General features: G+C 36.5%; 4 protein-coding genes across 4 annotated transcripts in view; 3 read left to right on the forward strand and 1 right to left on the reverse strand.

The window, feature by feature from the left end:
• Positions 1 to 26754, forward strand: part of LOC133322735 (DNA-directed RNA polymerase I subunit RPA12) — a 97159-nt gene that overhangs the window by 2654 nt on the left and 67751 nt on the right. The gene's annotated exons all lie outside the window — the stretch shown is intronic.
• On the forward strand, positions 66 to 900 carry LOC133322751 (non-structural maintenance of chromosomes element 1 homolog). Its single transcript, XM_061531712.1, has 3 exons — positions 66 to 165; positions 222 to 706; positions 769 to 900. Exons 1-3 carry the CDS (start codon positions 66 to 68, stop codon positions 898 to 900), a joined length of 717 nt encoding a protein of 238 aa, XP_061387696.1.
• Positions 1856 to 3133, reverse strand: LOC133322752 (cyclin-dependent kinase 20). Its single transcript, XM_061531714.1, has 5 exons — positions 2933 to 3133; positions 2559 to 2747; positions 2261 to 2500; positions 2099 to 2205; positions 1856 to 2018 (listed from the first exon to the last, which is right to left on the reverse strand). The coding sequence occupies exons 1-5, from the start codon at positions 3131 to 3133 to the stop codon at positions 1856 to 1858; spliced, it is 900 nt and encodes a 299-aa protein (XP_061387698.1).
• Positions 7518 to 19926, forward strand: LOC133322731 (gamma-aminobutyric acid type B receptor subunit 2). The gene is made up of 14 exons (XM_061531693.1): positions 7518 to 7706; positions 7774 to 8255; positions 8318 to 8498; positions 8560 to 8778; positions 8835 to 8975; positions 10842 to 10996; positions 11069 to 11432; positions 11496 to 11606; positions 11684 to 11908; positions 15287 to 15656; positions 17220 to 17325; positions 17386 to 17767; positions 19051 to 19207; positions 19268 to 19926. The coding sequence occupies exons 1-14, from the start codon at positions 7614 to 7616 to the stop codon at positions 19906 to 19908; spliced, it is 3627 nt and encodes a 1208-aa protein (XP_061387677.1). The 5' UTR covers positions 7518 to 7613; the 3' UTR covers positions 19909 to 19926.

A 26754-nucleotide genomic window follows, 5' to 3' on the forward strand; every position in this document is an offset into this window, starting at 1 on the left:
GGTTTTTACTACAAACAATTGATGGTCAATTTGGCAAACAAGCCCGGTTTTATACAACTTTACTGATGGAAAAGGTTAAGAAACAACTTCTTCAAGCTGCCATTAATCATGGAACCATACCAATGGACAAGGTTAAGGAAATTCTTGAGAAACTATGCGATGCATGTAAGCGTTAAGACAAAAAAAAATAATTAAAATAATAATTATTTTTTCTCTGTCAGATGATGTTCGTGAACCGGACAGTCCAACGGCTCTAAAGGGTCTTATTGTTGAAATTGATACAGAGATACGAAAATACGATCAAACATTACAATTTGTTAAACATCCGCTAGATGGGCAGGAATATTTGGTCTTTGGGATGTTAATTGCTAATCTGGCGTGTAAATTTCAACCCCAATACACCGATACGGAACGTAATTATTTTTACAAATTACTCGAATCATTGGTTAGCCGTGAGGATTATGGTTTTGCTTGGAATGATATATATCGAGTTGCTGAACTTATACCGGACACAGTGCAACGAAAACTGAGCAAACAACGTATACAAGATTTGGAAATTATATGGACATCACAGGGATATTTTTTGCAAAAAGATGATAAAATTTATTTAGGTCCTCGTGCCATGGTGGAGTATGGAAATTATTTAAAACAACATTTCCCTGATTATATAAAAGATTGTATTCTATGTCGTACTATTGTCTATTGGGTGAGTGGTAAATGCAATTTTGGAAATTTGTAACATAATTATTTGTGTATTGTGTATTGCAGGATGTTAAATGTTCCGAGTGTCAGGTTAAATTACACCGGGAGTGTATTCGAAAATATCTAATAAAGAAATCAACCTGTCCTGGCTGTAAGAGAACGTGGAATACCCGTCTAAGTTTATCACAAAATAATTAGATGTTAAGTGTTTTTTCTATGTTTATACTCATTGAATTTGAAATACATTTGTTATAAAATATTTCCGATATTTGTTTGATATTGATGATGATTATGACTAAAAAAACAATATTTTTGGAATATTGATGAATTATTTTCCATACATGGTTCAATCATGTACTTTAAGCTTTCCCCGCATTCAAAAAACGGCAAACCAACGATAACTTTTTAAAATGTATAAAAGAAAGATCGAAAACAATTTCGATTAGTAAACGATTCCAGCAGTTTCTAGAATAGATCAATACACTGTTTTTCATCGACATTGTTTTTTATTATTACTTAATTTTATGAATAAATTTCATTAAATTTTTTGCTGAAATAGTATCTTACAATTAATTGTAGTCTATCGTTGAAAGTATTCGTGTTTTGTGGCCTGCAAATATATATTATTTTTTATGTATTTATATTTAATTTAGTCCTGACTTACATTAGGCAATTTTTATTGGCGCAATTATTTAGTTTGCGGTTTTATATTTATCGGGATCGGTGCTGAGAGTTTCTCTCTCTCAGTGGTAAATTGTGAATTGTGTTGGAAAACATTACCACAGGTAGGACCAAAAAAGTAAGAAAAGGTACCTAAAATTCTACTTCAAATGATAATAATTATCGAGAAATATTGGCCAATATTTATACCAGTTATTTGCATAAATAATATATTTTATAATTTAAGCGTAAATGTATTCACGAATTATAAGAAATCTAATTTTTGTTTTGGTACGTTTATGTCAATTCGTACCTTTTGTGAATAAAAATAGCGCAACACTAATTACTCTCTCAAAAGAGAGAAACTCTCAACACCGATCCCGATAAATATAAAACCACGCTTTGAGGTTGAGAGAATTTAGGGGAATGACAAGCATTTGCCTATCTAACCATCAAACTGATATTTGCCGCAAAGAAAATTGCTTAATGTAAATCAGAACTTATAAAATATGATGTTGGTTGTGCTACTCACTTCTTCTGCACTTAAACGATTTTTTGGATTGTATACAACTAAATTCGATACTAAGTTTATTTCGGCAGCATAGGTGCAGCTGGGAAATAAATTATCCCAGTGCATGCCCACAGCATTGGGAAATCTAAAAAAATGTTAATAATATCGCATTTTAATAATATTTACATAGTCAAATTATTATCATTATTTAAAAAAGAAATATACCTAATTTTATTATAATCCGGTAATGATGTCAATTCTGGCCATTCTGTGAGCCGGGGAGTACCCAAAGTACGTATAACAAGAGCCAATTGTTCAATGTCGGTGGTGCCCTAAAAAACCGCTCTTAAAGTAATTTTTCGAATTAATGGTATTTGCATAGCATACCGCAAATAATGGCACACCCCGCAACATTTCAGCAATAACACACCCAGATGCCCACATGTCCACGGGCGGTCCATACTTTTGGCTACCCCAAAGTATTTCGGGTGCACGATACCATCGTGTCGAAACTTGTGGCGAATAGAGACGTGCCTCATCTTCGGGGAAATAAAGCCGTGCCAAACCAAAATCGGCTATTTTTAAAATTTCATTTTCACTTATTAGCAGATTAGCGGGTTTTATATCCTATTATAATATATAGTAAACTTAAATAAATATAAAATTACTTAAATCGAATACTTACTCTATGTATTATTTCTAATCTGTGTAAATATTGAATACCCTTAAGCATCATTAGGGCAAATTTTCGAACCTGTTGCCGGCTTAGGGGACTAACTTCATTTTTCAATTTGCCATACAGTGTTTCGGGCATATACTCCAAGACCAGTGAAAGGCCAATAACATCGGGAAAAACGTCAATGATAGTAATGATCTGGTGAAAGAAATGATATGTAATTAATAAAAATAAATATTGATGTAAATTAAATGAAACATTTGAGAGGGACCATCACAAGCACCGGTTTATTTTAAGGACGTTAAAATTATCAATGTCTTAATTACTAAGGGTATCCGTTAAATTTTTCCATGGCCAGAATGTGTACATATATCCTTTCTTACATATTCACATTTCGCTAGCTGCAATGTTTTTATTTCCCTCAAGGTGTTCAGTGAAATAATTCCAAATTTATTTTTTAAAGCAACTTTTTTAATTGCCACCGGACACTTGCGGTGTAAATCGAGAGCTTTGAATACACAGCCATGCACGCCTTCACCAATTTTTTCCAATATTTTATAACGACTTGGTGCATAATCCTCCATTACTTTTAAAGAAATGCAAAATTAACTGTGACTTATAGACAACTAAAATATTACGATTTATGTTTTTTACGCTTCCTACATGTCCTTTTTTGTTGTTGTTGCTATTTTTTGGTTGCCATGGACAACCGTGGTCGTGTAAGGACTTTATGCGGTACCATCGTGGCAGGCATTAGGGGATGATTATTTTATACCAACATTTTATCAACGTTTTTAATTATCTTATGTTGAATACAAAAATGGGACATACGTTTTTTTAACCATCTGACTATAGTATTGTAACCTTATTACCTTATGCTATTCTAGAATATAAATAAGTACTTTAAATGGCATTTGTTGGGAATCCAAATGGTTAAAAAAGGATATACACAAATGGATACGACAAAATATGTGATAATCTGTTGCTAAAAGTTGGGCATGAAAAATTGATGTCCCTGATTTGATTCATGACCATCGATAGATGGCACTGACACACCATATTTCTTATTGCCATGAATTTATTCGTAATGCAGATATTATACTTTCTTGTGAAATAAATTAAATCTTAAAATTAGTCAATATTAATAAGAAATTGCAGTTTAAAGATTAGGATTCAAATTTGCCACTACAATATTGAACATGCAATGTACAATATCTCCGTTTTGATATAGGACCGGTTTTGTAGAGATGTGAATATAAGTTTTATACTTACTTAGCTGGCTTGTGAGAGTACGTTTGTTTCATAAGCCGAGCTTAAAAACGATTTCCAGGCGCTTCGATCATGAGCACAGCTCTTCCAATTTGAAATACCATGCTCCAAGGCGTTGTCTTCCATATGATCTTTCCATCGAATTCGTGGCCTTCCCCTTCCACGTGATCCAGCACTTGGCTCATTTTTATATGCCTTTTGAGCTGGCCCACCCTCATCTGCAATTTCTGTTCACATTTGCATCTCATATGACCTTTTCCAGCAGGATGTTTAACAGGTCACACGACACATGGTATTGAAGGGCTCCGACAGGTCCTTTCCGATTATAACTGCTGATTTTGTGCCAGTTAAAGTTATCCTGCATAACCGTATGCTGGAATGCCAAACGCAGACATGGCTTTAAATACCTCTTAGTGGATTGGGCTGTCGAATGCGGCTTTGTAGTCGACAAATAGGTGGAACGTGTCGATGTATTTTTTCATGGGTCTTTTCCATGATTTGGCGCAGTGTGAAAATGTGGTCTATGGTCGATTTGACAAGTCTGAAGCCGCATTGATATGGTTCAATAATGTCATTGACCATTGAGATCAGTCGTTCACCAACACCCTGGATAGCACTTTATATGCGATGGGAAGGAGACTTATTCCTCTATAGTTGGCACATATCGTCTTGTCTCCGTTTCTGTGCACGGGACATAGGATGCTGAGGTTGTAATCATTGGGCATGCATTCCGCTAGCCAAATTGTAGTATTCTGGCCAGCATCTGACCACCAGTCTTGAATAGTTCGGCTGATAATCCATCGGTACCTGTTGCTTTATTATTCTTCAGCCAATTAATTGCTATTCTGGCCTCACTTTGCTCTCGCTCACGTTTTTCGATTTCCTTCTTCTAAATTGTTCCCATGTTTATGTTTTTGGGGTCAATGACATATTTCCACATGTGACCTTCATTCAAGGTAAACATCATCTCACCGCCAGTTATGAAGTTTGTTTACGTATAGCATCATCAAAACAAAATAGCAAATTATTTGCGAAGTGGGGAATCAAAACAAAATCTCAAAAATGGGGAGGGGAGACTGACATCCAATGAATTTCCAACCTGTTGTGGGATTTGTTTACAAACAACAAACCGGTTGCAATGTTTACATCATGATTTTATTTGTTTGTAAATAAGTCTATGTCAAAAAATTAGCGCATGCCCATGAAATATCCTTGCAAGGATATGTCATTCAAAATGTCATTTTACTGTGATACACAATTTTCACAAGAAAATTCCTTTAGCTAAAAAAATCATTTATCAGTCAAGTAACATTAAATAAAAATTATTTTTGAGAAATATTAAAAAAATCAACTAATTGAAAAATGTGTTTATTAAAACTTTAAAGGTGAATAGAAGACAATTGTGGAATTGAATTTATATTGAAATAGTGTATTTAATTAAAGAAAGTCTAAATATTTAAAACATTAAGTGGTGTGGTTAAAATAATTCTCTTATATGTAGATTGAAAAGGGAAAATACAAATTTTTAAATAAAAAAATGTGCAAAATATAATTTAGAAGTTCCACATTTCTTATCGACTTTTAATGTTTTTAATAAATAGTTATATTTACCTGAGAAATTATATTATATTGTAATGTTCAATGCCAATAAGTCAAGTAATTGTAGCCTTGGCTAGTATAGATTTAACTTTTCCATAAGGTTTATGTTTTATGTGGTAGGTATGGTTCTTCAATGGCACTTCTGTCTTGAATTTCATCCTAAAATGCACTCAATGATATTAGATGTGTTCGTTTCTGAGAGTGATGTTCATTAGAAAAGTATCTATACGGCTGAAGTGGGTGGAATCATATATAGCTGGCAGTCGCCAGATTCTATCTACACCTTGCAATAAGCATAAACAGGACCTAAGAATCAGCCTCTTCCAAATTCGCATCCTTTCCATTTCATGGAAAGTGATTCCAAAACAGAAGGGATACCCAATTACTGGCCTTATTACTTGTTTGTAGATAAGTAATCTAACCTTAAAAGTGAGTTCGCCAGTTTCTTTAATTGCACGCTGGTTGGACCAAAATACGCATTCGACTTTCCTGAGTTTCCTATTTAATATGCATAAAAAAATTCAAAATAACTCGCAGATATTTAATATGTTTGGAGTTTCTTATTGTTTGACCTCCAATGGCAATGGTAGGTTCATACGGCGGTATATATTTCTTCTTACCTTTGAAGGTTATGGCCTCACATACATCGACATTTAAATGCATCTTCCCAGTTTGGCAGTTGTTAGAGAGTTGCTCCAAACATCCATTTAGTCTGTCATAAGTACTCCCTGCATCAGCTCCCGCTGCAGCGACAAATATGGAGTAATGACCCTTCGTACGCATCCGGTGAATCACTTATAAACATTTTGAAGAGAACGGGTCCAAGGAGAGACTCATGTGAAACCCTCGCATTAACTGCACTTTCTGACGAGAGGGTCTCTTCAAACTTCACCTTGAAACTTTTGTCGTAGTAGGCTCATATTGTGGTATAAATATTTATTCTTGCCTTTGAAGGTTATCGCTGATACCCCTGTGAAACCCCGGCATTAACTGCACTTTTTGACGAGAGGGTCTCTTCAACCTTCACCTTGAAACTTCTGTCGCAGTAGGTTCATATTGCGGTATAAATATTTCTTCTTGCCTTTGGACGTTATCGCAGATATCCCTGTGAAACCCCCGCATTAACAGCACTTTCTGACGAGAGGGTCTCTTCAACCTTCAAACGTCTGTCGTAGTGTGTTCATATTGCGGTATGAATATTTGTTCTTGCCTTTGAAGGTTATCGCATCACATGTATCGAAATTGAAATGCATCTTCTAAGTTTCGAAGTATTCAGAGAGCAGTTTGGAGCAGCTCATTTAGTCTGACATAAGTATTCCCTGCATGAGCTACGGCTGCAGCGACAGATGGAACCTCCGCATTAACTGCAGTTTCTGACGAGAGGATCTATTCAATATTCAACATGAAGCTTCTGCCGGATAGAAAACAAATAATGACTTGTAAATAATTTTGCCATTCTGCCAATTCTGGCTTGGATAGAGTGGAGCCAGGATAGTTTTTGGGTATTTATAAACCTGAAGAGTAGTTTTAGAGTCGAAATTTATTGTGACTAACGTTTTTTGACTACAAAATAAACACTTTATTTAAAAAAAATTTAAAGTGAGTGGCTCCCAAGCGATGAAGGCTTGGGAACATTAAGCCAAAAACCTCTATTTAACCTAAGGTGTGTTCCAATCGTCCTTTACAAATTATTCGCTTGCTTGGAAGTTGGACAACTGTGACGTTTTTAAAGTGTAAATAACATGCCATTACGGTGTATGATTCTGACTTGGATTGAATGAAGGTTGAATAGTTCTGGATAGTGTATTTTGGTCTTTATGCAAATTGTTTCAGAGTCGGAACTTATTGTCGAACGAAACGGACAGCAACATGGCTTATGTTTGTTGACTACAAAATAAATAAACACTGTAATTTTAAAAGTGGCGCTCAATCGCTGAAGGCTAGGAAGAATATTACACGCTTTAAGATTTTGCATTTAATTAAAAACCCTTTTTTTATTTTTTAAATCACAGACAAAGTACTCCCATTCCAAATAGCTATATCATGCAGTTGGTGGTATTAATAACCACCCTTGCGGTATTCTTTGCTGCAATAACGACGACACATGGCAGAACAGCAAAAAGATCAGATGTTTATATAGCTGGATTTTTTCCGTATGGCGATGGTGTTGAGAATTCTGATACGGGACGAGGTGTAATGCCAAGCGTCAAGTTGGCCTTATCACATGTCAATGAACATCCCAGGATACTGACAAATTATCGTTTGCACATGTGGTGGAATGATACCGAGGTAAGTTATTAGGCCACGACAAGGGGTCAATGTAATTTTTCATTTCATTATTTTTTGGTCTTTTTAGTGCAATGCTGCCGTTGGTGTCAAATCCTTTTTCGATATGATGCATTCGGGACCCAATAAACTGATGTTGTTCGGTGCTGCCTGCACCCATGTTACCGATCCGATTGCTAAGGCTAGTAAACATTGGCATTTGACCCAGCTATCATATGCCGATACCCATCCCATGTTTACTAAAGATGCTTTTCCTAACTTCTTTCGGGTGGTACCCTCCGAGAATGCATTCAATGCACCGCGCTTAGCACTGCTGAAAGAGTTCAATTGGACTCGTGTGGGAACATTGTATCAGAATGAACCACGCTACTCGTTGCCTCACAATCACATGGTAGCTGATTTAGATTCCATGGAATTGGAGGTGGTGGAAACGCAGAGTTTCGTCAATGATGTGAGTGAATCACTAAAGAAGTTACGTGAAAAGGATGTTCGTATTATATTGGGTAATTTTAATGAACATTTTGCCCGCAAGGTCTTCTGTGAGGCGCACAAGTAAGTGGGAACGATATTATATCTTTCGATATGCCTCTAAACGTTTACATAATTCTTCTCAGGTTGGACATGTATGGCAGATCGTATCAGTGGCTGATAATGGCCACATATTCTACGGAATGGTGGAATACCACCATTGACACGGATTGCACTGTGGAGGAGTTAATCCAGGCTTTGGAGGGTACAATGATGGTGGATCTGTTACCATTGTCTACAAGTGGTGATATAACAATAGCAGGAATTGTAAGTTGGGTAGCGAAAAAATCTATGGGGAAATTTAATAGAAATTGTTTCCTTGTTTTAGACGGCCGATGAATATCTTTCGGAATATGATAGTTTACGTGGCAATGAATATTCCCGTTTCCATGGTTATACCTATGATGGCATTTGGGCTGCTGCATTGGCCATACAATATGTGGCCCAAAAACGTGAAGATTTCCTAACACATTTCGATTATCGTGGCAAAGAATGGGAAAATGTGTTTTTGGAAGCGCTGCGGAACACTTCATTTGAAGGTGTTACGGTATGTATATCTATAATATATTATTTTTTAACTATTAATACTTTGTGTTGTTATAGGGTCCCGTACGTTTTTACAACAACGAACGTAAAGCTAATATTTTGATAAATCAATTCCAATTGGGACAAGTGGAAAAAATTGGTGAATTCCATTCACAACAAAATCATTTGGATCTTACATTGGGAAAGCCGGTGAAATGGGTTAGTAAGAAACAAAACATATTTTTCTACTAGCATATTCCTTCAGATCGATTGTAGTTCTGCTGCGAGTTGAAAAATGCACTCCAGATTATTTGGAAACTGTATGTGGTGTACGAGTTCTGCCGACAATGTGTGTATAACTTTTCAATTTGATATCTGATTCAGAATGACTTGTAGGGATTCTAAATATGCGGAGTAGTTTCAGAGACATGATTAATTGATGAACGAGGACACATGACTTAGGTTTGTTGACAATAAATTGAGAAAACACCTTAATTAAAGAACGTTTTCAAATTAAAATTAACTCTGGCGCCCAAGGTGTAAAGGAGCCAAAACGCTTGTGACTCTTGGGATGTTACATTGCCGTTACGCCAATGTTGAATTGCTTAAGGTGGTCTAATACCCATATGCTAGCCTGTCGACCTCAACAGTAAGTTATTTCACCGTTTGATCTTTAGTGATCGCACGACGAAACTCATATCGTTCAGTATCCAATCCCTTCGATTTTTTGGGATTTTTGGTTTTACTTACTTAGCTGGTTTGCCGAGATCTTGCGCGTCGGTCTTGTGTGCATCTCATTCAATTCGAAAGACCATTTTCCTTGTCTTCTACTTGATAGATGGCATAGCTCATTGTTCATTCGATGCAGATCGGTCCATAGATCTTCCGGAAAAGTTTTCTCTCAAACACTACAAGAGCTGTCTCATCTGCTTGCGCAATTACCCATGCTTCAGATCCATACAATAGCGCGAGTAACCTCAGCGCCTTGTAGAGTGTGAGTTTGGTCTGGCGAGAGGTGGCATTGCTTTCGAGTTGCTTACTCAGACCATAGTAGCATCTGTTAGTCCAGACTATTCTCCTCCGAATTTCAAAGCTGATTTTATTAGTTTTATTTATGGTGGTCGCGTGGTATATAAAATCTTTCTCTACCTTGAAGCTGTAGTTTTCAAGTTCCACATTTGATCCGAGTCTACTGGACCTTTTGCACGTTGATACCATCAGTTTGGTCTTCCCACAATTTACTGCCAGTCCCACTTTGGAAGACTTCTCAATTCGTTCAAAGGTGACTGTTAAAGCTCGCAATGTTCGACCCATTATGTCAATGTCGTCGGTGTAGGCGAGTAAAATATGCTCATTGGTGTAAAGAGTGTCATTTCCGTTCACATTTGCATTTCGTATAACCATTTTCAGTGGGATGTTAAACAGGTCACACGACAAACCGTCACCTTGTCTGAATCCTCGTTCGATATTGAAGGGCTTCGAGAGGTCCTTTCTGACTTTAACTACTGACCTTGTGCTAGTTAAACTTATTCTGCATGGCCGTAATAATTTTGCAGGAATGCTGAACGTAGATATGGCTTTAAACACATCTGAACGGATATCGGTTGTCGAATGCGGCTTTATAGTCGACGAATAGGTGGAACGTGTCGATATGTTTTTCGTAGGTCTTTTACAGGATTTTCAGTCGTTCACACAGTACGGTAGATAGCACTTTATATGCGATGGGGAGGAAACTAATTTCTCTATAGTTGGCACATATCGTCTTGTCTCCTTTTTTTGTGTACGGGACACAGGATGCTGAGGTTCCAATCATTGGGCATGCATTCCTCTAGCCAAATTGTACTACTCAGTTGTGCGTGCTCCTGACCCACCGGCAACTAGTGCCTTATTATTCTTCAGCCGATTGTTTGCTATTCTGACCTCATCTTGGCTAGGTGGTATACACTCTATACCTTCATCTCTTATTGGTTCTGGGGTATCTTCTTCACTGCCACTATTTGATACCAGAAGCTTTTCAAAATGCTCCTTCCAGATCCTCAACAATACACATAGTAATGTATGTAACATTTTGTTTTCATCTTACAGGTTGGTAAAACTCCGCCAAAGGATCGGACACTGATCTACATCGAACACAGCCAAGTAAATCTGACAATATATATTATTTCGGCAAGTGCATCTGTTGTTGGAATGATTATTGCCTGTGTATTTTTGGCCTTTAATATTAAATATCGAAATCAAAGGTAATAACCTGATCATTTTTTAATAGTTTTAATATTTTTTGGATAATTTTTAATATTCATCCCGCCCATTAGATACATTAAAATGTCCAGTCCCCATTTAAATAATTTAATTATTGTCGGTTGTCTGCTGACCTATATGAGTGTAATATTTTTGGGTCTTGATACAACATTGAGCAGTGTTGCGGCATTTCCATATATTTGTACAGCACGGGCATGGATTTTAATGGCCGGTTTTAGTTTGGCATTCGGGGCAATGTTTTCGAAAACCTGGCGGGTGCACTCGATATTCACCGATTTGAAATTGAACAAAAAAGTCATTAAAGACTATCAGCTGTTTATGGTTGTGGGTATTTTACTGTTCATCGATATTGCCATAATAACGACATGGCAAATAGCCGATCCATTTTATCGTGATACCAAACAATTGGAACCAAGGGTAAGTAGATATATGGAATAAGAATACAAATGTCCCCTTTATAACCCTCTTTTTGTTTTGTAGCATCATGAGCATATGGATGATGTTTTGGTTATACCGGAAAATGAATATTGTCAATCGGAACATATGACAATATTTGTTAGCATCATTTATGCCTACAAAGGCTTGCTATTGGTAAGGGGATTATGAAAACAACAAAAACAACAATTCTATGTATTTCTAATTAAATCTGTTATGATTATTATTTACAGGTCTTTGGCGCCTTTTTGGCCTGGGAAACACGACATGTTTCCATACCAGCTCTAAACGATTCTAAACATATCGGTTTCTCCGTCTACAATGTATTCATCACCTGTATTGCTGGGGCTGCCATCTCGTTGGTGTTGTCGGATCGCAAAGATTTAGTTTTTGTCTTACTCTCATTTTTTATAATTTTTTGTACGACAGCCACTTTGTGTTTGGTGTTCGTACCGAAAGTAAGACTGGTAGTAAGGAAGTTTTGTAGTTTTTTGTCCTTGTAATTTATGCATAACCTATTTTCTTTTTTTCTGTTTTTTTATTTTTAAAATTATTTTATTGATTTTGGATTGGAATGATTGGAGATTGATGAAGAATCGTAATCTTTTCTAGTGAAATTTAATATGAATGCATATATTTTTTTGAAAATGCCTTGACGAAAAGAAAATTGTCTACAAATCCGAAAACATTTTGATTTGTAGCCAATATTGCATTAGGATTGGTTGTGTTTTTAACTTTGAAAATTAACTCAATGGCGAATTTTAAGAAGTATCATATGATTTTGATTATCAGCTGTTTTATGGTCTTGGCTTTCCTCAAGGCATATTAATAAGGTTTTCCAGACGGACCAGGTTGATATCAGCGGTCTCCCAAATGTGCTGTTACCATCAATTTTTGTAAATTGACTTTCATGGCACAATAAATAGGTAGTCCATTTAGCGCATCTGTTATATTGATTAACTGTCAAAGTGCGTAATTTCTACTTGAATTCGATGTGCAATTTTGCCAACCATGTGAAACATTTGACAGATGGTCGAGACAAAAACAAAGGTTTCTGTTTTTATACATCACCTTATTATTGCATCATGATTGACTTCCATTATGAAAATGTAAAAAAAGTCTAAATTTTTGACATTAGACTTGAGAAAAAACAGCTGATTTAGCTTGCTGCGTGACCTTATTAATGGATCTTGGTTTTTCCTCGACATTATACTCTGCAAATTTTCAAAGTGAATTAAGCAGATTGAGAGTTTACGAATTATTAGGTTCGTTTGTTTACTCAATAATTTTTACAAATTTGTATAAAATAATTACAAAATTTTCTTCGTTTATCCCAAAGTCTAGTAAAAGAGAAAAGTCTAGTTAGAGAGCAGATTTGACAGTTGTTTTACTGAGTATGTGCAAATTCTTAAAAGGAAAAATTTCAGCTGTTTGGTTATGTTTTGTAAGCAAACAACAAATATGTTCTCAAGCAAATTAATTGTTTTTTGAATTGAATTTTTGGAACCAGCTGTTTTTTGGTTTTAGGTTTCCATGGGACAATAAAACCAGTGTCGGATTACTTTTCCAGTAACATTTACTCAGTAAGTTATATTTCAGAGAGTAAGTCGGTTTTTGTTCTCTTTTGGATAATACTGAGAAAAGTAAATAGATAGCATCCAGTACTTTTTTTTTGCAAAATATTTATTTTTCGACTTAATCCTTAAATTTGACATATATACAATGGAATTGACAGTTTATAAAAATAATAAGAACTGTTTCTTGACTTTGGTCAAAATCTAAAATTAAAAGCTGTTTGAAATAAATCGAATTGTGCTGGATAAATTTTACTGGAAGAAATTTAGCTCTCTCTTTTCGCTCTCTTTTACAACATTTAGTAAAAAGTTTTACAAATTATTGAGTAAACAAACACAACTAAACTCTCTCTCTTTAAGTGTTAATTTTTTTCCCCCGCCTTAACTGAGCTGTGCTAGCGTGTCCATATGGTCACACTCATAAGACGATCAATAGATCATCTGGTGTGAACTACTGATAAAAATACCACTGACATCAAAGTTATGACTGGCAAAAAATTGATTAACTTGATAAGAAAACAGGATACAAATCAATTTTTTGGACTCCATGACCCACAACTAGAGACGCTGAAAGTTTCGTCCCAAAATTCCAAAAAAATATTACAGCACTATAGGGGTTAATGCTAAAAAATTTATCAAATGCACAACCGATTATTGACAATTTGATTAAAACTATATTTATTGAATTGAATGTAAAACGAATAACTAGTCCTAATGCAAAAAACAACAATATATATTTATACAGAATACATATAAACATTTGCATGAATAGTTATTTACATAATAATTGCCTCAATTGAATAAGATTAATTATTTTTTATGTAATAACGTTATTTTTTAATAGATTTACATTACTTTTTCTTTTTTTCAATACATATAACGCATTAACGGATTGTCAGTATAACATATGTATGTATATAGTATGTACATTTTATATTTAACAAGTAAAAAACGTCGTTAAGTTCGAATGGGGCCAATGTCATAAATTGCGTTTGTATTAACAAAATCCACTCTATCTCAAATGTCTATTTCATATCGTATACTTTAATTATAATCCACATGCTTCTGATCCATACAACAACATAGTATCAGTGTCTTGAAGAGTGTGAGATTGGTTTGATCAAGGCCACCTTTCTCCTAGTTTTTGAATTGCTTAATTAGACCATAGGAGCATCTGTTGTCTAACACTATTCTCCTCCAAATTTCAAAACTGATGACATTAGTTTTATTTATGATGGTACCAAGGTATATATAATCCTTGACTAAATGGAAACTGTATTTCTCAAGTTCCACAGTTGGTCCGAGTCTGGTGGACGTCTTGCGCGTGATATCCACTTTGGAAGATTACTTCGCTATTTGTTCAAGGGTGTCCGTTAGCGCTCGAGTAATATCAGTTGGTTGGTGTACAGAGTTTTATTTCTGTTCACCTTTGTCTCTCGTCTGACCCTTTCCAGCAGGCTGTTAAAAAGATCACACGACAAACTGTCACATTGTCTGATAAACCTTCACAACACTTAAAATCGATAGTGATTTTATGGTGGGTCTTTGTCAATATTCGAAATATAGCCTTGTGGAACTTAAGACCATTTTATTTATAAGCCTTCTTCTTAGATCCGCTAACTGTCCGAGACCATTTCTGTATTCTCAGTTACCCAGAGAGTATGCTGGGCATTCCACTATCCACAATCTGTGGACACGTATGGTCTGCTTCCAGTAGACCATAATCGTCGAAGCCTAATGACAATCCAGCAATAATGTTGGGCGCCATTGTAATTATTGTTACTAATATGTTATTTAAGGTAAAAACTTGAAGGGTTTCTACTTCTGATTCGATAGATACTGATCGGAACGAAATATTTTGTCATATCTTTTCATATTCTAATTATAGCCGATACGATTTATTGTACAGTCTTCGAACTTCAGGCCGTTTTACTTGTTATTTAATGATACCAAATTTTTTATATATACATATAAATTAAAATCATTGAATGTAATTTTGAAATTGTCCTGGTACTAATCTGTGTATACTAACCCCAACAGAAAAAACAAAAGATATAGCTTGCTGTACTAACCAATATATAGCTTAAATATTTTTTGTAATATATATCTATTTTTTTAAATAGAATAACAAACTATTCATGCAACCCACTTAAAAAATATATACACAAAAACACACTAAAATATACATACAAAGTTTACAACAACTTTTTTTAAACATTTAACCACAAATAATTCCCCTATCCCCTCGTTATCACAACATAGCTGGTCGAATTGAAACGTAATCCACAAGGTGTTGTGGATAAACGTGTCAGAGCCACTCTACGGCCTATGTCGAAAAATCGTCGTGATTCGTCTGTCTGTGAATTGGAACAACGTTTGCGTGAAGTGAAAAATACGAATTGTCGTTTCCGCAAAGCTTTAATGGAAAAAGAAAATGAACTGCAAGCTTTGATTAAGAAACTGGGACCGGAGGCACGTAAATGGATTGATGGTGTAACGTGTGGTTCGGGTGGTGGTGGTAGTGTCGGTGGTGATACAGAACCGATTTTGGGCAGTACTATTGGCGGTGGCATAAATGATCCAGCGCGTCTTTCTGCACCACCCGTGAGAAGAGATATGCCCAGTACAACAGGTAAAATTAGAAAGATGTATGATAGGAAGGAACCGAAAGGGAAGGATCTCCGGATTCTATCGCATTGCATTGTATAGAAACACAAGTTTTACTATTAAGTTTAAATTTAGTGGGCCGGGCCGAACATTTTTTAATCTTAATAATTAAGAGCTCAAGGACCATTGAAATACCTATTGTTGGGCGGGACATTTATATAGGGACTATGTCAAAACATGGACATATAAAATTATAACCTCTTCGGTTGGAAATGCGCCTAATTAGCTGGCTTGTGACAGCCGAGCTTAAAAAAATTCACTTGCGCAGCTCATATAATTTTCGGCGCAGATCGGCATATATAGTATCAGCATATTGTAGAATGTGACTTTGGTCTGGCGAGAGGTGGCTTTGCTCTTGAATTGCTTACTCAGACCATAGTAGTATATGTTTTCCAACACTATTCTTCTCGCATTTTAAAGCTGATGTTTTTAATTTTATTTATGGGCGGTACGGAGGTATATAAAATCGTTTACTACCTCAAAGCTGTAGTTTTCAAGTTCCACAGCTGTTTTAGGTCTACTGGACGTTTTGCGCATTGATACCATCAGCTTGGTCTTCCCGCCATTTCAAAAGTTGGCTGTTACCACTCGCAATGTTCGACCTATTATGTCGATATCGTCGGCATAGGCAAGTGACATGTTCTGTTTGTTGTACAGAATCTCATTTCTGTTCACATTTGGGTCTCGTATGACCTTTTCCAGCAGGATGTTAAACAGGTCCTCGTTCGATATTGAACGTTTCTGTAAAGTCCTTTCCGAATTTATCTGCTGACCTTGTGCCAGTTAAAGTTATCCTGCATAACCATATTAAATTTGCAGGAATGCCAAACGCAGACATAGCTTTAAATACCTCTGACCGGAATGGGCTGTCGACTGCGGCTTTATAGTCGACGAACAAGTGAAATGAAGTGGACGGTTGCTCGGTATGTGTCGATGTGTTTTCCGTGGCTCTTTACCAGAATTTGGCGCAGTGGTAAAATCTGTTCCATGGTGGATTTGCCAGGTCTGAAGCCACATTGGTATGGTCCAATAATGTCATTGACCATTGGATTCAGTCGTTCAAACGGCACACTGGATAACACTTTATTTGCGATGGGAAGGAGTTGAATTATATAAGGCTATGAAAAAATTCCCTATATTGACAATTATCTGCTACTATGTTTTTTGTTTACCCTCCAAGCATCCGAAATAAACTCCAAGCTACTTCGGTTGGAATATATATGATCTTAACCCACCAAGAATATGTGATTTCAACAAACGACAAGCCGGGCAGAACTTAATCGACATCCGATTTTTATATAATATATAAGATATATACTAAATGACGTTTCCGACGAATTTTTCGAGGTGTGGCGAAAAGGTATAACAAATGTCTCAGTATATCCTCCACCTTATGTTGGTGGGTATACCGAGAACAAGGTTGCGGGTTGTCCTTATACAATTTCAGAATTTTATTTCAAAGGAACAGCAGGGCATATTATCCAGTGATCTTGAATTATCTTTTTTTATGTTTCCCTTTTTTGATTAGAAATCACCGAATTGACATCCGTTGATAGTGTGACCTCGACCCATGTTGAAATGGATAACTCTTTGATGTCGGTACAGTCGACAACAGTGGCGCCCTCCTTGCCGCCGTGAGTATATTTTTGTAAACCTCAAAGGACTTCAAAAAATCAATGTTTTCTTCCCTGTAGAAAAAAGAATGTTAAACGTCAGGACAGTCTACAACAACAACCACATCAGCAGCAGCCACCATATCAACAACAACAGCCCCCACAGCAGCAGCAACCACCAATACCGACTAAAACCCATCATGTAATGCAACAACCAATCCAACAACAATTACAACAACAACTTCAGCAACAGGCACAATTTCAACAACAACAATTACAGCAGCAACAGGCGAAACAGTGTAACAACGATACAACACGACGTCATGTCGATAAACGTAATTCCGTATCGGCTCAGACCGATGTTAGTATCGGTTCGATGTCAAGTCTAAAGCGTCAGGAGTGTAATAATGTACATCGTGAAGATTCGACGTTGCGCGAAAGGCGGCAGTCGACATCGTCAAGGGTAAGAAAACGGGGTTATATTTGACACGAATATTATCCGGGTTAATTTTAATTAAGAACTAAGTATAACCTAAGAAAAAAGTCCTCCAAGAAGGCTGATACGGCACAACTTCCCTCTGGAAATCCACCCTCTGCCGAAATTTCGAAACCGATATCCAAGGTTGTTACAATTGGGCAGTTGTTAGTGGATGCTCCAATGGTAGCGAGCGCGAAGCAGTTGCCTGCGTCCCTGCGGCGGTTGTGACCCCGGGTGCCGAATTCCGATCACAGCCCACAGCTGTGAAGATAATGAGGTCCTCGGTTGAACAACAACCTGCTGCTAAGATAACCACGCAGTCGTCAGGTGCACAAAGTTCTGCTTCGTTCGCGTCGTTAGTAGTGTCGATGGGAAAACCTGCTAAGAGCGGTGAGGGTGTGGTGAAAGCCAAACCCGCTGTCTCGAAGCAGGTATCCAAGAAATCTACAACGGCGCCTAGCGACTCTGCTGCTCCACAGGAGGTACTGGATGATCTGCGATTAGCAATCATGGCTCGAGCTGACGCTGACGGGATTACCAGTGAAGATAAATGGTTGTTAGTCGACAGCTATTTGAAGAACTTACGTTTGGCCCGATCACTTTATATAAAGGGGTCAAGGTTGTTAATTGTCGAACTAAGGAGTCTGCGGGCTTCCTTAAGAGGACAATTAACAGCTGCGACCCTCTTTAGGATACCACGAGATACAAAACGGAATAGTAACCTTTTTGTGAATCACACACCCTTCTAAAGGACTGGAGAACACACTTCGCTTAGTGGAAAGCAGAGCGACGGACTTGAAATGAGGAGGTGGAGAATCATCGCTTCATTTGAAAGGAACGGCAGTGTAGTCGCAATGTTTGCTACCGACTCTGTTGGTGAGCAATATTTAAGGAGGAACAAGGGGGAGTTGTTTTATGGGATGGGGAAACTTGATTTCCGTCTCCCGTCATTCAAACAATAGGCAGACAGCAGCAAGCGTTAAATGTGGCGAAAATAATTCTGTATTACTTTAGAGCAGCAGATGTTAAACTGCTTCTCTCCCTCTCTTTCTCGAATACCGATATTGTAGGAACGGTAACTCTACAAAGATGAGGTGACCAAAACCACATGTGGCAGTAGTAAAATCCTATCTTATTCTAGGGTACAAACATTCAGAAAGAAAAATCGTTTATCTTAAATGGACAGAAGACAAAAATAGATCCCTGTTTAACTAAATTTCTTCTCTCTCTCTCTCTATTCCCCTCTCTCTTATCTTGGGTATTTCTAGCATTATGATAATGGTACCCAAACGCCCACATCTCGTTCGAAGTACACAAACAATAATCATCGGAATTCATCGACTAATGTTTCAGCATCCCAGACAGAATTGAATAATGTATGTCCACACGGTGGAAGCCATGGCAAGACTAATAACACCGTTAAAAGTAAGTTATTAATCGGATGCAATAAAATTCCACCAATTAAACCGCTTTATTTGTTTCCAGCTCCCGTTTCCTCCGATTCCAGACGTGTCAGCATGGGTTCAGCATTAAAATCGAATTTCGTTGTGTCACAAAGTGACTTGTGGGATACCCATACCTTGTCGCATGCCAAACAACATTCCCGGCAGTCACCACGCAATTATGCCAGTCCACAACGTTGTACGGAACACAGTCATATTGTACCCTCATCGTACGATCAAATAACCTCACCCATACAACGTTCCGTATCGGAAAAGAATCGCAATAAACATCGACATAAACCACAAAAGGGCACGGTGTGTCAAAGTGAAACGGATAGCGAACGGGAACGTGAACCCACACCGCCCAGTACCCAGTGTATGCAACAACGTAAGGCTAATCGTACGAATATACAACATGCTGCCCATCACCACTCATCTCCGATGATTGCCCCCGATAAACAACGTCCGACAAATAACAACAATAAACATCGTGGCATAAAGACCGACTCGTCATCAATGTACGGTGCCAGTTCGGAAACGGAGCTGCTCGATGGTGAAACGGCCATATTGCCGATATTTCGCAAACTTCTCACAGAGAAAAGTCCAAATTATCGCGGACGTAATGTGGTGGGACAAAGTTGCCCCAATATATCAATTAAATGCGATATTGTGGAATATTTGTAGTTGAATTTTAATCTAGCAAAAGAATGTGTGCAACTTTTTTTTTAAATCTTATTCCCACAACCTCACACAGACAGACATACAACTAAAATGCATAGGAATCTAATTCAAGCTACTACTGAGCAATCTTACGATTAATGATATACAACAACAGCAACAAATTAAACAAGGTACTAACATTTCCGAATATTACAAATAAAATGAAAAATAAGACACGTTCAAGTAGACGCAAACCTTGATGTTTTAAAAAGAAATTGAAATTAAAATAAAAATAAACGAAATTAATGCAATGCTATGTATTTTAATTATTTTAAATTGTCTATAACCTTGAAATTTTAATGTATCAATGCCTATTTATAAGGTCATCCAGGGAGACCATCTGGATATCAGCTGCCTCTCAGGTTCACTGTCAAAATCCATTGTTGTGAATTGACTTTCATTATGAAAACGTAAACAAAGTTAAAATTTTTGACATAAGGCTTAAGAAGAGAACAACTGACTTTCGCTTGCTAGGTTACCTTATTAATAAATCTTGGTATATTTTCTCTTCTACGAGATCTTTCCTTCCTTTTCTACCTGAGCCATCAGTTGGCTCGCATTTACATGCCTTTTATGCTGGGGTATCCTCATCGTAGTCGCTGAAGCTCGATACGTCTGACAATGCCGATGTCCGAGAATAAATGGTACAAATGATGGTACATTCCACGGCATTCGGAGAATTTTTATCTCAAACACTCTAAGAGCTGCCTCATATGCTTGCGTAAGTACCCATGCTTCAAATCCATATAACAGCACGGGTAGTATCCGCGTCATATAGGATGTGAGTTTGGTTTGGCGGGAGGTGGCCTTGTTTCTAAACTGCTTACTTAGCCCATAGTAGTATCCTGTTCGTGTGTTTTTTCCAGGATCTGGCACAAAGTGAAAATTTGGTCAATGGTGGATCACACAGCACGCTGGATAACACTTTATATGCGATGGGAAGGATACTTAATACTCTATAGTTGGCACATATCGTCTTATCCCCTTTCTTGTGCACGGGACACTGGATGCTGAGGTTGCAATCATTGGACATGCATTCCTCTAGCCAAATTGTACTAATCAGATGGTGCATGCTCCTGACCAGCATCTGACAACCAGTCTTGTTTAGTTCGGCTGGTAATCCATCGGCACCTGTTGCTTTATTGTTCTTCAGCCGATTAATTGCTACTCAGACCTCATCTTGGCTAGGTGGTATACGCTTTATACCATCATCTCCTATTGGTTCTGGGGTATCTTCTTCGCCGCCACAATTTGATACCAGAAGCTTTTCTGAATGCTCCTTCCAGATCCTCAGCACGCTAAGTGTATCTGTCACCAGGTTTCCATCTTCATCTCTACAGGAGGATGTGCCTGCAACAAAGTCTATGCTTTGGTGTTTTACCCGCTGGTAAAATTTCCGAACTTCATTCAGGCTCCTGTACATCTCGATTTGCTCATGCTAACGTTTTTCTTTTTCTTCCTTTTTTCGGAAAATACGTTTCTTCTCTCTCCTTTTCTCCCGATAATTTTCCATCGCATTACGTGTTGCTCTCTCTCTCTCTCTCTCTCTCTCTGGGGGTTGCCGTATACGCTGGGTTTTTCATATTAGTAGCATTACGACACTCCTGATCGTACAATGGGTTTCTTGATGGTGGTTTTTGGTATCCAAGTGTTGCTTTTGCTGCAGTTTGTAGGGAGTGGGCAATTCATTGCCATTGTGTTTCTATACTATTATCGGGACAAGGAATGCTTTCGTCAAGCAAGTGGGCAAGTTAAGCGGAGTAGGCATCTGCTATCTGTTCTGTTTATAGATTTTCGACGTCAATTTTCCGTGTTACATTAGATCGCACCTTTGCTGCTACATTAAGACGCTAATTGGCTGCCACAAGGTAATAATCCGAATTGATATTCGCTCCACCTATCGATCGAACGTCTAAAACACTGGATGAATGCCGCCCGTCTATCAAAACATAATCAATTTGATTACTCGTTGGTTGATTGATGATAGGCTATATCGAGATGCTATTTAAAAAAAAAATACAATTTTATGTTTATCCCTGCAGTGGTATCCACATTCCAAATCACTACAAAATCTCCTACAACAAATGATGTATCTACCACCCCTTTCGCTTTAACCCTTTATTGACTATAATCTTGCGACCTCGCAATGGCGTCTTCAGCCCTATCTCTTATTTGCTGAATAACCTGTAGTAGAATAGATTAACGAAATCAACTATTGTAATAAGATGATTACCGAATACTAATTGATATTGTAAAATGCAACCATGTTATGATGTAAAGAACAGAGAAAAAATTATGAAATAAAAAAGCCGCCACTCATGGAGTGATGCACTAAACGATGTTCATTCGTGCTCAACGAAGTAAAATTAAATTCCTTTTTTATTTTTGTATATATTTTTTATTTATTTAAATACTATTTTTCCTCTTTTTAATTTAACACAATATAGTATTAATTCATCTATTTCTAAAATTATGTTCACAAAATTAAAATTGATTTGTTTTTAATTAACTATTATTTTTATGTTATTATTATACATTCATATGCAATCGATATACATATAAATATCGATATTGTAATTGCCATGGACAAATATATTTATATAATTTCATCTGTTATTTTTAGTTTTTTATATAACGTTATCACAGTTTCTAGGTTAGATTTTGAATGTTTTTCTTCAGATTTTTGTTTTCATTTTTTTGTTTTGTTTTTGATAGCATTATATCAAAGATTTTGAGCTTTTAAGTTACATCTGTTATTTTTAGTTTTTTATATTCTTTTTTTGTAAATTTTACAAAATACATACACTTACATTTACAAACTCTCTAGAAATATTAATTAGCTAATAACATTTTGAACTTAAGTACATATAAAACATGTATTAAGTAATACTTTCTGTTTTGGGGGGATATTATGATTAGATGGTGGAAGTTTTCTTGCAACATCTCAAGGAAATGAAAATAAAGATTTTTCGATTGCGCATTCAGCCGAAGAATCTGTAGAGGAATTAATATAAGTTGGCATAGCAAAAATTCCACTGTCTAATTATATATATTTTTGTTTTGAAAAGGGCATGGTAGTATTTATTTTTTATTTTGAAAAGCCTTATAACAAAACTACATACCTTCATGTTATCAATGACTATATAAAATTTGAATCATATTATAGCAGACACCCTTTTCAGACTTAATATTAAAACAACACATTATTTATAACATATATTTTAGTTTCGATTTTATGATTTCTGTCTTTTATGAATTCTCACACACTATTGCAATAATTTAAATATCAACATTATTTGAATTTATCAAAATCAATGCCTATTAATAAGATCATCCAGGGAGAACTGCACATCAGCTGCTTCTAAAGTTTGCTGACATAATCCAATATTGTTAATTTAATAGATCTTGATTAAAATTTAGCGATTGTAGAAGGACGCTGGCTATATGAAAGTGCATATTGTGATGAAACAAGTTAACTTCGCTCATACACTCTTTTGTGAGGAAGATTTGACCCAAAATTAGGATGAAAATCGATTTCGATGCTGGAGATTTGTACATTTCTCAGAAGGATAACATTGATAAGCTGTTGTCGAAGTTTGGAATGAACGAATTCAACACAGTAAAAACACGTATTGAGAAAGGACTACAATTAAATGTAAACGAATCTAATTCATGTGCCGATGAACCATATCGCGAACTTGTAGGTAGCCTAATGTGCACAATCTGTTCTACCGTCGGTTACTTGAGCCATTTTTTTAAATAATCCTACAGAGATACATTGGCAGCAATTGAAGAGAGTATTGAGATACTTAAAAGAAACGTCGGAATATAAATTGTGTTTCTAGAACGCTAGTAATGAGTTGGCTATGCAGATGCCGATTGGGTGTCAGATCAGAATGATAGAAAATCTTTAAGCGTTTCTTTTTGAAATATATGGTTCGTCTGTTTCTTGGTGTAGTAAAAAGCAAGATTAAGGGATTGGATGGTACAAGTCATGGTTCATTCGACGGCGATATTCACCGTCAACGCAGATCGGCACATAGATCTTTCGGAGAATTTTTCTCTCAAACACTCCAAGAGCTGCCTCATATGGTTGCGCAAGTACTCATGCTTTAGATTCATATAAAGCACGGGTAGGATCACACTCTTGTAGAGTGGGAGTTTTGTCTGGCGGGAGGTAGCCTTGTTTCTAAACTGTTTACTCAGACCATAGTAGCATCTGTTGGCCAAAACTATTCTCCTCCGGATTTCAAAGCTGATGTTATTAGTTTTGTTTATGGCGGTACCGATGTATATAAAATAGTTCTGTAGTTTTCAAGTTCCACAGTTGGTTCGAGTCTACTGTACGTCTTTCGCGTTGATACCATCAGCTAGGTTTCTTCGCCATTTACTTCGGAAGACTCTCAATTTGCTCAAAGCTGGCTGTTACCGCTCGCAATGTTAGGCGAGTAACATGCGTTGTTTGGTGTACAGAGTGCCATTTCTATTAACTTTTGCCTTTCGCGTGACCTTTTCCAGCAGGATAAAGAAGCACAAAGATCACAAGACAAACGGTCACCTTGTCTGAATCCTCGTTCAGTATTAAAGGGCTCCGAGAGGTCCTTTCCGACTTTAACTGCTGACCTTGAACCTGTTAATAGCACTGTCTGTTTATTCGATATTTGGTAACAATTGTTACCAAATGTTACTAAATGTTGTCTGCTTACACAAAAATCCAGTAAAAGAGAGTCAAGTGAGAGAGCAAGTTTGACAGTTGAATAACAACAAACTTACTGGAGTTTACTGAAAGAATTTTATGCAGTAAGATTTTGCAAACTCAGCATTTTTGGATCAGATGTTTTATGACCAAAAACACAAAAACTATTCAAAACATTTTTTTAATTTGCAAAGTTCAATTTGAAGTTAAGTTGTATAAAAATAACTGAAAATGGAAGAAAATTCCTAAGTAATGCAAAGTTTCATTAAATTAGAAACTGATTCCTTATATATTTTTAGGCAAGTTCCAGATAGAGGGCAATTTATTGATGCAGGAAGCTTAAATGTTCCCGGGGAACATACCAAATCAAATTTTCTTTTATTGTTCATTTTATTTTTAATATTAAACGAAATACAAATAATTGTGTTTGTCCTTTGTTTGTTTATTTTGGCGCAAATCAAATGTTTTCTTGAATCAGCTGTTTATTTGCTAAATCTTACTAAATGTTGTCTGTTTACTTTTCTCAATACTATCGCAAAAGAGAGTAAAAACGGCTTACTCTCTGAACTAGAACTTACTGAATAAATATGTTACTGGAAAAGTAACCAGACACTCCTAATGTTATCCTACACAGTCGTATTAATTTTGGAGACATGACTTTAAACACATCTGAACGGATAGGGCTATTGAATGCAACTTTATATTCGACGGTCCAATAATCTCTTTGGCCGTAAGCTTCAGTCGTTCATACAGTACGCTGGTTAGAACTTTATATGCGATAGGAAGGAAACTTTAGTTGGCACATATTGTTTTGTCTTCTTTTTTCTGCACGGGACACGGGATGCTAAGGTTTCAATGATTGGGTATGTATTCCTCGAGCCAAATTGTACTAATCTGCTGGTGCATGCTCCTGACCAGTATCTAACCACCAGTCTTGAATTGTTCGAGTTTATTATTCTTCAGCCGATTGATTGCTATTCTGGCCTCATATTGGCTAGGTAGTATACAATCGATACTGTCATCTCTTATTGGTTCTTCTTCACCGCCACTATTTGATACCAGAAGCTTTGCAAAATGCTCCTTCCAGACGATTTAATTATGATGTAACCGGTCCGATTATCGATAACATATTTGAAAGAATAAATGTCTATATAGCTGATTTTGTAAAATTCTTCCATCTGCCGCGAAATTCACAGCAACATTGTTCACCACATGGACGACTGCAATGAAGCTCCCGCTAAGCGTTCGAAAGTTTAATTAAATGTTGTTTTATACGAATGCCGTCTGAGAACTAATAAATGTGGAGGAATAATACAAGCCATAATCTCAATGAATAGGATTCCTCCAACCAAGCAAGTAGAGGCGATCATGATCTCGGGAGAGAGACAGATGCCTAGGCAAAAAATAGTTGCCAAATTTTGTGTTTATAAGAAATTCAAGGGATTGTTAAGACTCTTAGCCGACTTTTATAATTTATAAAAGACCTGCAGTCTTGATGAAAAAGGAATTTACGTCGTTATCAAACCGTTTTGAAGTTTTTTTCTTAAAAAGAAGAGCTTGATAAATTTATATCGTCACCGTATGTTTCTGAGCAGAAACACAGAAGGTCTGCAAAAAAGGCTCACGTAGAAGGGGAAGGTCACGAATTCCATGGAAAGATCAAGTGGAATACAACATCTCGAAGCATAATCTTTCACATTGGAAAAGCTCCGCACAAGACCAACGCGCCTGGAATTTTTTTTTAAGCTCTATCACAAGCCAGCTTAGTAAGAATAATCTTCGGTCTTCATTCTCAGAAAGTATATCTTCTTTTAAAATCGTAGTACAAGAAAATGTGTTACGTATTTTCTATTCTTGATTTTTTTCTAATTTTTAGTGTGTGTGTGTGTGTTTTTTAATTTAATTTACGATCATATGAATATTCAATACCTATAGACTTGCCTAATTTATTATATAAATTATGTTATACCAATTAGTTATTTTTAAAACCGCACAATTTATATTTAACGAAAAATAGTTGTTTTTTTTACTACTCTAACGATCTTCTTTTTTATGTGTTTATATTTTACTGGAAGTACTTGTATAATCTATATTCAGTTATAGAAAACAAAAAA

Source organism: Musca vetustissima, unplaced genomic scaffold (assembly GCF_032173495.1).
Source record: "Musca vetustissima isolate MV318-11 ecotype Yass unplaced genomic scaffold, APGP_CSIRO_Mvet_v1 utg6509, whole genome shotgun sequence".
Classification (NCBI taxonomy): Eukaryota; Metazoa; Arthropoda; class Insecta; order Diptera; family Muscidae; genus Musca; species Musca vetustissima.

Coding starts and splice junctions, on each gene's coding strand:
- LOC133322751 (XM_061531712.1), top strand. CDS start 66: ATGGAAAAGGTTAAGAAACAACTTCTTCAAGCTGCCATTAATCATGGA. Junction 166..221: donor TGAGAAACTATGCGATGCAT/GTAAGCGTTAAG, acceptor TTTCTCTGTCAG/ATGATGTTCGTGAACCGGAC. Junction 707..768: donor GTCGTACTATTGTCTATTGG/GTGAGTGGTAAA, acceptor TGTGTATTGCAG/GATGTTAAATGTTCCGAGTG.
- LOC133322752 (XM_061531714.1), bottom strand. CDS start 3,133: ATGGAGGATTATGCACCAAGTCGTTATAAAATATTGGAAAAAATTGGT. Junction 2,748..2,932: donor AGCTAGCGAAATGTGAATAT/GTAAGAAAGGAT, acceptor TTCTTTCACCAG/ATCATTACTATCATTGACGT. Junction 2,501..2,558: donor GATTAGAAATAATACATAGA/GTAAGTATTCGA, acceptor ATATTATAATAG/GATATAAAACCCGCTAATCT.
- LOC133322731 (XM_061531693.1), top strand. CDS start 7,614: ATGCCAAGCGTCAAGTTGGCCTTATCACATGTCAATGAACATCCCAGG. Junction 8,499..8,559: donor ATATAACAATAGCAGGAATT/GTAAGTTGGGTA, acceptor TCCTTGTTTTAG/ACGGCCGATGAATATCTTTC. Junction 11,909..15,286: donor GTTTGGTGTTCGTACCGAAA/GTAAGACTGGTA, acceptor ATCACAACATAG/CTGGTCGAATTGAAACGTAA.